General features: G+C 43.3%; 1 protein-coding gene across 5 annotated transcripts in view; it reads right to left on the reverse strand.

The window, feature by feature from the left end:
• Positions 1-12293, reverse strand: part of DOCK1 (dedicator of cytokinesis 1) — a 484421-nt gene that overhangs the window by 395442 nt on the left and 76686 nt on the right. For all 5 annotated transcript variants that reach the window (XM_066618882.1, XM_066618881.1, XM_066618883.1 and 2 more), the window contains exons 6-10: positions 9380-9528; positions 6781-6916; positions 5301-5458; positions 3488-3569; positions 1795-1930 (exon numbers count right to left, since the gene is read on the reverse strand). In XM_066618882.1, coding sequence (XP_066474979.1) covers positions 1795-1930; positions 3488-3569; positions 5301-5458; positions 6781-6916; positions 9380-9528 — 661 coding nt within the window. The remainder of the gene's footprint in view (positions 1-1794; positions 1931-3487; positions 3570-5300; positions 5459-6780; positions 6917-9379; positions 9529-12293) is intronic.

Consider the following 12293-nt stretch of genomic DNA (forward strand, 5'->3'; position numbering starts at 1 on the left):
TCTGTCCTAACTTTCCCAACACTCAATTTGAGCGGACACTCAATTGCCAGCAGGGTCTGCAGCATTCTCACTGCATGACTCCTTGGGCTCTGTGGGGGAGTGACACTTCTCAAGGGTCATGAGGCCCCGTTCTCTGCTGTCATCAGTCAATGAGGCAAAGAGAGCGGAGGAAAGGAAGGGTGGCAAAGTGGTAGCCACGCTGGCTGGTGCAAGTGATTCAACAAAAGGATGAGGTGGCTGTGGCTAGAGTAGGCTCCCTGTATCACATGCCAGCCCAGTTTGACCCATGTAGTACTCCCTCCAATAGGACCATGTGCTACAGCCTCCCAGCCAGGTGTTAAATGCCAGGTCGTCCTTTGACCATCTCCTGCCACAGTTTGTGGTTAGCAAGAAGCTTTGTCGAGTGGCTAATGTGGACTGTAGACCCACTTCTTTTGTCTCTGTCATGGGTGGTTCTGGCCAGTTATACAAAAGGTGAGGGCCTTGCTAGTGAGGACAATTTTCTTGGATGAGTTCCTTCCAGCTGGTAGATACCCCTCTGGAGACTCAAAGCCTTGCTTCTGTGTTTGTTTCACATGCTTGCCCTTTTCCAAGGGAGCTATCTTTCTACCTGTGATCTGCTCTATTCAAACGGCATTCCTTGGATGTATGTGTTTACATGGGTGGGGATAAGGGAACCTGAACCCTGGGTACAGGGGTCCCTAGTAGTTCTTTACTTTTTTCCCCTATATGAGAAAGGTGGGGGTGCTCTGGCATGGGAAGGCATGGTACATGTGTGTGTTTTGCCCTTGAGGCACCTCCCCATGGTTGAAGTGGTAGGTATTGCTGAGTTATTCATTCCTAGTGGCTAGACAGGGGGTGTCCCCAGAGTTGGCCACTCATCGGCCCTACACCTGCCCCTGCCTCCTGCTGAGTTCACTCTGGCAGCATTTCTCTGGCTGCAAGTGTTGATCCTGATTGGATGCAGTGACTGGTTCCTTGGACATCACATCAGTAATTCACAGAAGTCGCATAGGTGCAACATCTGAAAAGGATTCAGCTGTAAGAGCTCCTTTACACTTTATGCAGGAGGTACGCTTGCCATGGCTACTATGGTATTGCACCAGTGTTATCCTGCAGCAAACACAACGTATGAAAGGCACACAAACATCCCTGAACAAGTTACACAACAGGGAAGTATAAAATACAACAAAGTGACTTAATTGTTGGCATCCTTCAGTCTCGGAAGATTATGGTGTCACGCTCTGAATGGTGGTTCTGGAACAGAGTGTCCTCTCCAGTGCGCGAAGCCTGGGTAAAGTAGGTATGGAGGATAGGCTGTTACCCATGCAGCAAATCCCCCCTCTCCACGTCGCTGAAATAGTCCAATGGAAAGGCAGTGGCCAATACGGTTGGTTCCAGCGGCGTCGCAGGAGTTGCCAGAACGTGACTGTGTTCAGCTATGAACTGCCTCAGGGACTCCGGCTCCGGATTTTGCCTCGAGGTTGACTCCTGAAGCCTTTTCCATAACTGGATGTAGCCACAAGGCAGTGGAGGTTTGGGGTCAGAGTTTTCCTTCTCTCAGATGAGCTGCCTTCCCAGGCTGACGAGTCCCATCTACCCGGTGGCTGTTTAGTCGCCTCTTACGACAAGTACAGCCAAACTGAGGGCCTATTCTTATCCCCAGCCCCCAGGGGAAAAGTGACTTAATTGTTTTCAAGAACTACAATATGCCAAGTCAGCAGTTGTTCAATATTGAACAGCTGTTCTTTCTTACAGTATATTTTGACAGTCTGCCTAAAGAGAATGGATTACCTGCTACACCAAAAGGTCGTCGTAGCCCAGAGGTTAGTTTTTTTGTGTTGTTGTCCCTTAGTTCCATTCTGCCTACTCGTACAATCTGACAGACAAAACTGATTTTCTCTCTTTTCAGGTCTTTGCTGCCAAGGTCCTAGAAATGTGAAGTGTTCGTGCATTAGCTTTAGAAAATACATTCACATCCTATCTGAATATTGTTTTCTATTAGCCTTCCCAGATGCCATCTTCTCAATGCTAAAATTTATTTGCATAGCAAAAATTTTCCATACATTTTAAAAAATGATTTAACAGAATTAGCATAAAAAATGTATTTCCTACACAAACATCAAGACTGGTCCAATTTGGGTAACATGCTTTAAAAAAAAAATCAGAAACTCCAGAAAATATCTTACTTTAACAACAGCAAAAAAAAAAAAAAACTTTTTAAAATGTGCCCCCAAATTGCACTAAAGCCACATGGAATGTTATGTGGCTTGCAATAGCTCCGGATGCTAGGGAATGCCATTCTAGCCCCCACTGTCTGAGGTGGTGTGCAACTAGCCACTTTTACTTGTTCAGGTGGCTGGGTTAGCTTTTGCTTTTACTTCTCTCCTGGCTTGCTGAAGATCCTGGAATTTGACAAGCTAGCCAGTTACGAAATTTATCCCACAGTTACTGGGCTCATGAACCTGTTGTCTCCCACTGCTCCCCATGATCAATATTTTGTGGGTACACATCCAACACAGGATAATGAATACTTATGCCCATTGATTTCAGTACCTCTCTATGTGGATTGTGGCCATAGCCCCAAATGCACCCTCTCTAGAACATTCCTATCTACTTCAGTAAGTTCCACAGCAAAACAGTCAAACTTGAAAATGTTTCCAACATGTTATTCTTTTAAAAATATAATTGGTTTAGCTTATTATGCACAAGAGTGCTATAACAAATAAGAACAGTGGAGTAGGTTCACCATAGTCACTATTTCAGCTATGTGCTTGAAAATTATACACACATACACTTATTTTATATGTCACTCACTGTAGAGCAGGGTTGTCAAACATACGGCCTACCAAATGAACAATATTGACTCAATATGCAGCACTATAGGTGCATAGGTGGCTACAGCCATAACTTACAATGGCTATGAATAATGCTAACCCACTCAGGTAGTCATTGTGTCTGTTATACAAATATGAGGCATAAATACGATGTATAAAATAACCTGCAGCAGGTGCCATGAATCTTATCTGGCCTTCTGTAAGAAATGAATTTGACACCCCTGGTCTAGGACAATAGCTAGTCAACTGAAGATGACATTGAGACATAGCATTTCCAATTTTCCAAAGCATGGTTTGGGGGATCAGGAACAAATCTTCTCATGAAGTTGCTTCCCCCTACTCAGTTTAATAAATAACTTATTTGTATGATAAAACTGTATTTTGCCATTACATTCAAAAGAGAGTTATGGTTTAAGCAAGTCTTTCAGACCAGGATACAAACCACAATCAATCTGCAAAATCTAGCTCAAGTAAATATAGTCTTTAGTCCCCCGTTAGAGACTAAAAAGTCTCCAAGGATGGTGTGAGAAAAAGGAAGAAGAGCTTTGGTAGATCACAGAATGAGTTCTATAGCTGCAAGCAACATGTACCTTGCAAAATATCAAAACATGACAATACCAGAATGTCATACATAAAAAGAGAAAACTCACTGTGAAGACTGCACGGAGATTGTGTAATCTGTCTATGTCTTTTGGTAGCCCAGAACTTGACCACCTCACCAGATAGTTCTCACTATACAAATAAAACCCGCATTTATAAACAGCATCGTAGTTTTTGTCTTACAAGCAAAAGTTATGTGTCACATCACTTCAAAACTGACATTTAACCAAGCAAGCAGAAATTCTACTCAAAACACAATTTTGTAAAACAGCTCCTCAGACAATAATATTTTATATTTATACATCTCAAGAAGAGCGGTAGTAGGAAATACAAAAACATGGTATTATTTCCTTCTATTCATGCTGCAGAAAAAAATTTGTTCTGAAAAAGTATGGAGGAGCCTTAGTTTGAGTTATTTTCTCTGATACACCACGAAAGGATTAAAGGCATTTAAACCGGTTTCCCGACATCAAGTTATAATTATCATCAACTCATGATGCCTTTTTCCCCCAGATTTAACTTGTCAAAATATAAATATTTAGCCTATTTCAATAATCATTTATACTTTGAATGTGCTACTTGCTGTATAGCCTTCATATTTTCTGCCTTCAGATCTGTAAAACTGAAGACTATTATTACCATTTCAAGAACTCAAGACTCACAACTCTCACATTGAGGAGGAATGCAAAGATAGAAGAATTTGTTTGGTTTGGGGTCCTCTCTTTCACAAACATATGGGAGTGAGAGGGAGTGGAGCAGGATGTAGAATTTGTATATCCCCAACTCTTTTAGCAGGGGCCCCTCCCCTTCGGAGGCATTCTAGGAGGGGGGAGCAAAACAGAGTCAGAGTAGAAGGCACAGGATTGGACTCTAAGGCTGTCATCTTATCCACAGTAAGCCCCATTCACTAAAGTGGACTTCTGAGTAGACACGCATAGGATTGGGCTCTTAGGCTGCAATCCTAGGCACTTTCCTGGGAGTAAGCTCCATTGACTAGAATGAGACTTACTTCAGAGTAGACATACCTAGGATTGGGCTCTTAATCCTGGCAGAGATATATATCTGCACCCATTTTCACATACTAAGGGCAGGTGAAAAGGGATTCTACGTGTGTACAACATGCTGTCCAGCCTTGCCAGAGATCTTCCTCGTCCTTCCCCTACAAGCATGCCCTCCGCCAGCCAGCATTTGCAGCTCCTCTCCAGCAATGCACAGCAGCTGCTCAGGGCAGCAGAGAACATACAATTGCATGCCAAGCGCCTTCCCAAAGACACAGAATATTCTGATACCTGAATTAAATCATATTTAATTGCTTGTTTGCAAATGTAGCTGTTTCTATGTGCACCTAAGGACCCCTCTCGTGTAAGAATTCCTTTTTTGTTCTTACTCCCACAGTTGCTCAGAGTAATTTTACTACATGGAACTCATGTAAACCATTTTTCGGAATCCATTCACTGCTTCCTCTCCTCGAAGTAGTGCCACACTACATACTACACGCTACAAGTGCACCTGTACAGTATTTTTCCCCCCATGTGTAGAAAAAATAGCTAGGGGGAAGGGGATGTGGAGATTGACAGCCTAATCCTATGCATGTCTACTCAGAAGTAAGTTCATCTTTAGGGGGAAGCACATAAAAAAATATTTCTCCAATAAAAAATGGTTTAAAAATAAATAAATAAATAAATAAATAAATAAATAAAATATTAACAAGTTGTGAGTTCCTGCACCTTTTTTCCACAAAAAAAGCACTCTGTGTGTGTTTGTGTGTGTGTGTGTGTGTGTGTGTGTGTGTGTGTGTGTGTGTGTGTGTGTGTGTGTGTATTTCAATTGACCAGCAAACAAAATATTCCATAAAACACTGACCTGATGAACTTGGATTCCAATGGATCATACAAAGACATAAGAACTTCAGCATCTTCACCAATTTTGCAGACAACATTTTTTAGGTTTACAAATAAAGCCAACGAAGGAGTCGCAGCAAACTTAGCTTGTCTACTAATGTCCAGATTCTGTTTTTGAGACTAAGAATGAAGGAAAGGGAGAATAAAAAACTACTGAATAGTCTGTAGCAACTACAAAACCATTTGACCAGCAGTTTTCAAACTCTCAGAGAGTTGTCAGGAGAGTTTCAAACTCTCAGAGAGTTTGAAAACCACTCTAAGTCCTTGCAGGGGCAGGAGGAAGGCAGCGACGCAATCCCCAAGATCATGCCACTCCAGGAGCTACAGGGGCTTGGCACCAGAGCCTACTGCAGCCCCCCTGGGTTGTGGGGAGCCCTGCATGACCTTCTGCAGGGCTCCCCGAAGCTTTGAAAGCAAAAGTGGAGCGATCGCACCCTGTCTCTGCAAAAACCAGAAGTGGAGTGCAATCGCTCCATTTTCACTTTCAAAGCTGTGGGGAGCCCTGCAGAAGGTCGCACAGCGCTCCCCGCACCCCCAGGAGGCTGCAGGAGGCTCTTGTAAGTACAGCCAAGCCCCTGCAGCCTCCTGAGCGCCACGATCCTGGGGATCGCGTCACTGCCTCCTCCCTGCCTTCTCGCTGCCCCCACCCCTTAAGGGGAAAGAGGTTAGGGCCTCAGACTGGGGCGTTGCGATGCCCCAGTTTGAAAAGCCCTGCATTTGACTAAGAACAATACAAACATTTACATAAATCTGACCTTAAAAATACTTGTGGATCCAGCTCCCACCCTAAAGCTGATCTTCTGTGGCCTGTTCACTCATTTCTCCTGCACTACAAAGGGCTCTACCTGCTGTGACAGTGATAGTGAGAGAAGGGCAGGGACAGAAGGTATATACAATAGCTGTAAATGACCAGGAAGGCAGCCTCTACAACCATAACAACCTTGCCAGTTGTCTGGTACAGGGGTAGTTGCATATCCATCTCTTCAGGGTGCAAAGTGCAGCACTGAGCTATCTCAATGACTCTCTCCCCCCAAATCTAAAAAGGACTTGGAAACAAGCCAGAATAGCCCTGCAATGCCGCCACAGTGGCAGCAAGAGGTGCAATTTGCCATTTATCTGTCTGCTTGAGGAAGTGGCATCTGACCCAAATGAAAAGACCTGCATAGATTCTCAGGCAAAACCTTATTTCCTACAACCGGGAATTTTGGGTGCTATACTGCTAAATGAAAAACCCTGACTTGTCCTCTTTTAAAACTCTGGAAAGGGGCTAAACACCACAGCTAGACAACATAAGTAGTGTCTTTTGGATACGTAATTGTGGAAACACTTCACAGCCTGAATGCATTAGCCAATCCTTTTTTTAATAGTCCATTCCAATTCTCATTGCACTTTATACATTTCATAACAGAAAAGTGGGAGAAAGTATACATGTTATCTCTTACTTTTTCCTCCAGTAGTCTTTCTTCCACTTGCTTAGAAGCGATTTCATGAGCTCTGAAAAGGCTGATGGTACTCGTTTGTTCTGGATCTAAAATATTACCATCTTCATCCCTTACTACGAGGTCCAGATCAAGAATTCTGTATGAAAAGGGATACAACTGAGACCAGGCTCAACGTAACATTCACTCAAACCAGGAAACTTCTCAGAAAGATCTCCCTGACTCCAACCCATATGCATAATATAATGGCTGCGGGGTAGGCAAGAAAGAACCAATAATGTGTTCACATGCACCCCAAGAGGCACCTGTCTCTGTAGTATTCGCAACATAGGATGAGAGAAAGGAATAATACAAGAGCTATATCTTGTCTTTTAGATGTCCCCAAGAAAGCATACACACTTCAGCCAGAACCAGGTTGTCATACTCTTTCCATCACTGGTTGCTATGTGAAGACAGAAGTTCTGACCAAAGAGAAGCAAGACCCCTAACTGAATTATGGGTACTAGAGGAGGCCTTTGGGTAACAGGAGATAAGCGTAGACCAATGGTTTCCAAACTGGTGGGTCGGGGAACCAGAAGCAGGGCATTCCCCCTGGAGAGAAGTGGCCATGCAGCAACAGCAGTGACAACTTCGCAGCAATCATGCTCCCACAGCAACCAAGAGGCTGCTTTACATACCTGGGGTAGCGCTGGCCTAAAACTCTAAAAAGTAAAATGGCACTGATCTATTTTGCCAAATGAACTGAATTCTCTAAATTTCCATCTTAAATTCCTCATGATACATAATTCAAGAGAAAACTAAGGGGAGATACAATAGCCATCTTCAAATATCTAAAGAGCCATCACTCAGAAGAAGGAAAGAACGTGTTCTTTGTGATGCCTGAGAGCAACAGCAGAGCCAATGAGCTGAAACTGCAGGCAAGTAGATTCAGGCAGGACATGAGGAAGAATCTCATAGCTCGAAGAGCTGTCCAGCAAAGGAACAGTCTGCTTCGTGAAGTTGTAGGCTCTCCCTCATTAGAGATTTTCAAGCCTCCACCTGTTAGGGATGCTGTAGTTGCCTATACTGAGAGGAGGTTTAGACTAGATGACCTCTAAAGTTCCTTCCAACCTTCTGTGATACTAACTGGTGAGCCAAGAGATTTTATCAAGTGCCTATTTGATCAATTGTTTTATCAATTGTTTCCTTAACAATTCTACGATTATTACAACAGATAGTCAGCACTACTCCTTATAAAACCTCAAACCCAATGCTAGCTATAACTAGCTTCATAAATATTTTGCAGTTGTTTCAACAAAATAAAACTGCTGTTTTTACAATATTTCATTAAATGAAAGGGAGGGCAAACAAGCTGTTTTTTGAAGTCCACAGGGTAGTTACTGAAGACATGACAAATAACATTTATGGAGATATCCATAATCTGAAATAGCCATTTTTGTTTCATTAACAGAAAAACATAATACACAGCTCACTGTAACAAAAATTGCATTGCTTTATAGTACACATTTTACTCGGAGCGAGATCTAAACTCAGTTCTTTTTCCAGTTTTACAGAGAATGTTGTGATCATTTCATTAGTTCATCAAAACAATAATGAATAAGAACACAGTACAAGATGGTCTATAAAGTCTGCGCATTTAGCATCTGGAGGTTATTCAGAATACCTTTCACCAGCTCCTTAGCCAGATGGCAAAATAAAGTAACCAACAAATAAATATTGATAACATCTGGTTAATTGTATGGCATAGAACAGCCCATATTGTAGACTACACATGTTCTGTGCCGCAATGGTGCTGAAGGCTTTTTTCCCCCAGAACCGTTTCTATAGATAGGAGACAAGCACTCTCTCAACAGAAAGTAGTCATGTTATGCATCCCAGTGACACTGAGAACCCGAGCTCTTTAGCACCACAAGAGTGCACCACCAGCACTGGGTGTCGCAAACATGCTATAGGGCACATCTGCAGCACCCAGAGAGAAGGGCCAACCCCGCTGCTGGGCCAGCACCTGTCAGGGCTGAGCCTCAGAGCCACTCAGAAGGCCGGCCAGCACTCCAGCAGTGCTGGTCAGTGATAAGTAGTATTGAGGCAGGGGGAGACAAGGAGTGGGCAGAACAAGGCAGGGGGAGCAATCAGGGCAGGGGGTGAGACCAGCGGAGCTCTGCTCTGCCAGATCCTGAACTCCAGTCAGGCCAGAAGGTCTGACACTGACAGAGCAATCATAACTTGCACTGGAACACCCAGATCAGCAGCCCTGCGCTGTATTCAAGTTTGGGGCTGGTTGAGGTGCGGCTCGAGTCAAGGGTAAAAAATTCCCCTTACCCCTGGGAGAGCTGCAGCAGCCCCAATTGGTATGCTTGGATCTGCGCCACCTGAAGAGTGCCAAATCCTGGCCCTGCCACTCACCCACCCACAGGCATGTCTGTCATTTCACAAATGCAAAAGGAGTCACAGGTGTGAATACACTTTCTCTATTACATTTGCCTGCAACATCAATATCCTTTCTTGGAGCAAAGGAAGAATACGCAATGGTCAATGAATCATTCAGCAAAATCCTATGTGTAAAAGAAAAATACTACATATTTCAAAAATACACATCACAAACCTGTTTCCATAGTCAATCTTGGCAGTAACTTTCTTCTTTAATTCCTTGAGCTCATCCTGGGGTAGGGTTCCAGACAGAATTTGTGATCTCCATTCTATAAGGTCATATATCATGTGTCTCACACTGTGGAACATTTCTCGGTTATCTTGCTATAAAGAGAAGAAAACACTCAAAAGGAACTGTTCAGCTATCAGACTTCCCTTACAGGGGAGTGTATTAGGGAACCAAAATGCTGGGGCAAGATGTGAGAAACCCAGGTTCAAATTTCCCCTCAGTTATGAAGTACACTGTGCGGTCTTAGAAGTCACCATTTCTCAACCCAACCTATTTCATAGCTTATGAAGTTAAAATGCTATTGTGAGGGAGCCAGTGATGCAGGGAATAAAACAAATGGAAAAAAACTACCTATTGGGTGGTTCAAAAATTGCGAGTACTTGACTGGTGAAAACTGAATCCATTTTTTGGATTTGCAAGAAGAGATAACAGAAGACCAATTCTATGCTTGGGATCATTAGAAAAGGTATTGAGAACAAAACGGCTAATATTATAATGCCGTTGTACAAATCGATGGTAAGGCCACACCTGGAGTATTGTGTCCAGTTCTGGTTGCCACATCTCAAAAAAGACATAGGGGAAATGGAAAAGGTGCAAAAGAGAGCGACTAAGATGATTACTGGGCTGGGGCACCTTCCTTATGAGGAAAGGCTACAGCATGTGAGCCTCTTCAGCCTAGAAAAGAGGCGCCTGAGGGGGGACATGATTGAGACATACAAAATTATGCAGGGGATGGACAGAGTGGATAGAGAGATGCTCTTTACACTCTCACATAACACCAGAACCAGGGGATATCCACTAAAATTGAGTGTTGGAAGAGTTAGAACACACAAAAGAAAATATTTCTTTACTCAGCGTGTGGTTGGTCTGTGGAACTCCTTGCCACAGGATGTGGTGATGGCATCTGGCCTGGACGCCTTTAAAAGGGGATTGGAAAAGTTTCTGGAGGAAAAATCCATTATGGGTTACAAGCCATGATGTGTATGTGCAACCTCCTGATTTTAGAAATGGGCTATGTCAGAATGCCAGATGCAACGGAGGGCACCAGGATGAGGTCTCTTGTTATCTGGTGTGCTCCCTGGGGCATTTATTATTATTATTATTATTATTATTATTATTATTATTATTATTATTAACAGTATTTACGTATATACTGTTTTTGAACTAAAAGTTCACAAAACGGTTTACAGAGAAAAATCAAATAACTAAATGGTTCCCTGTCCCAAAAGGGCTCACAATCTAAAAAGATGCAAAAGAATACCAGCAGACAGCCACTAGAACAGACACTGCTGGGGTGAGATGGGCCAGTTAGTCTCCCCCTGCTATAAAAAAAAAAAAAAAAAAGGAACACCCACTTGAAAAAGTGCCTCTTACCCAATTAGCAGGAGTTTGGTGGGCCGCTGTGAGATACAGGAAGCTGGACTAGATGGGCCTATGGCCTAAACCAGTGGTGCTGTTCTTATGTTCTTAGCTAGATGCTGGGATTAACAATAACTATTTCACAATGTTCGATAGCTGGCTGAAGCAATTTGTAAAATGCGTTAAAAGATACTGCTGAGTTTTTGCTGTTTTTCATCTTCTGAACCAATACAAAAGTGAAATGGCTTGTGCTGAATTTCTTACAGTTGGTTTTCTGCTATAGGACAAGTTTGAAGAGCTAACAAGGAATGAAAATATACAAGCTGTACAACAATACTGAGTCATCAATTAAAATTTTTCTCATAGGTAGTCTGATAGCTCAAATTAGTTTCAATGGGTGGTACTTGCTACAGGGAGCCACACTTTGGTCCATGGAACAAGAATGAATGGGATCAAAATTAAAAAGAATTGTACATCTTGAGCCTGACCCAAACATCCTCATTTTCTGCAGCACACAGGCAGCTGGCGAATACATGCACGAAACAGATACTTGAGGGAGAGTCAGCATGGCTTTTGTAAGGGTAAGTCTTGCCTCACGAACCTTATAGAATTCTTTGAAAAGGTCAACAGGCATGTGGATGCGGGAGAACCCGTGGACATTATATATCTGGACTTTCAGAAGGCGTTTGACACGGTCCCTCACCAAAGGCTACTGAAAAAACTCCACAGTCAGGGAATTAGAGGACAGGTCCTCTCGTGGATTGAGAACTGGTTGGAGGCCAGGAAGCAGAGAGTGGGTGTCAATGGGCAATTTTCACAATGGAGAGAGGTGAAAAGCGGTGTGCCCCAAGGATCTGTCCTGGGACCGGTGCTTTTCAACCTCTTCATAAATGACCTGGAGACAGGGTTGAGCAGTGAAGTGGCTAAGTTTGCAGACGACACCAAACTTTTCCGAAGTGGTAAAGACCAGAAGTGATTGTGAGGAGCTCCAGAAGGATCTCTCCAGACCGGCAGAATGGGCAGCAAAATGGCAGATGCGCTTCAATGTCAGTAAGTGTAAAGTCATGCAGATTGGGGCAAAAAATCAAAACTTTAGATATAGGCTGATGGGTTCTGAGCTGTCTGTGACAGATCAGGAGAGAGATCTTGGGGTGGTGGTGGACAGGTCGATGAAAGTGTCGACCCAATGTGCGGCGGCAGTGAGGAAGGCCAATTCTATGCTTGGGATCATTAGGAAGGGTATGGAGAACAAAACGGCTAATATTATAATGCCGTTGTACAAATCGATGGTAAGGCCACACCTGGAGTATTGTGTCCAGTTCTGGTCGCCGCATCTCAAAAAAGACATAGTGGAAATGGAAAAGGTGCAAAAGAGAGTGACTAAGATGATTACCGGGCTGGGGCACTTTCCTTATGAGGAAAGGCTACGGCGTTTGGGCCTCTTCAGCCTAGAAAAGAGACGCTGAAGGGGGGACATGATTGAGACATACAAAATTATGCA

This window comes from Tiliqua scincoides, chromosome 3, assembly GCF_035046505.1.
Source record: "Tiliqua scincoides isolate rTilSci1 chromosome 3, rTilSci1.hap2, whole genome shotgun sequence".
Classification (NCBI taxonomy): domain Eukaryota; kingdom Metazoa; phylum Chordata; class Lepidosauria; order Squamata; family Scincidae; genus Tiliqua; species Tiliqua scincoides.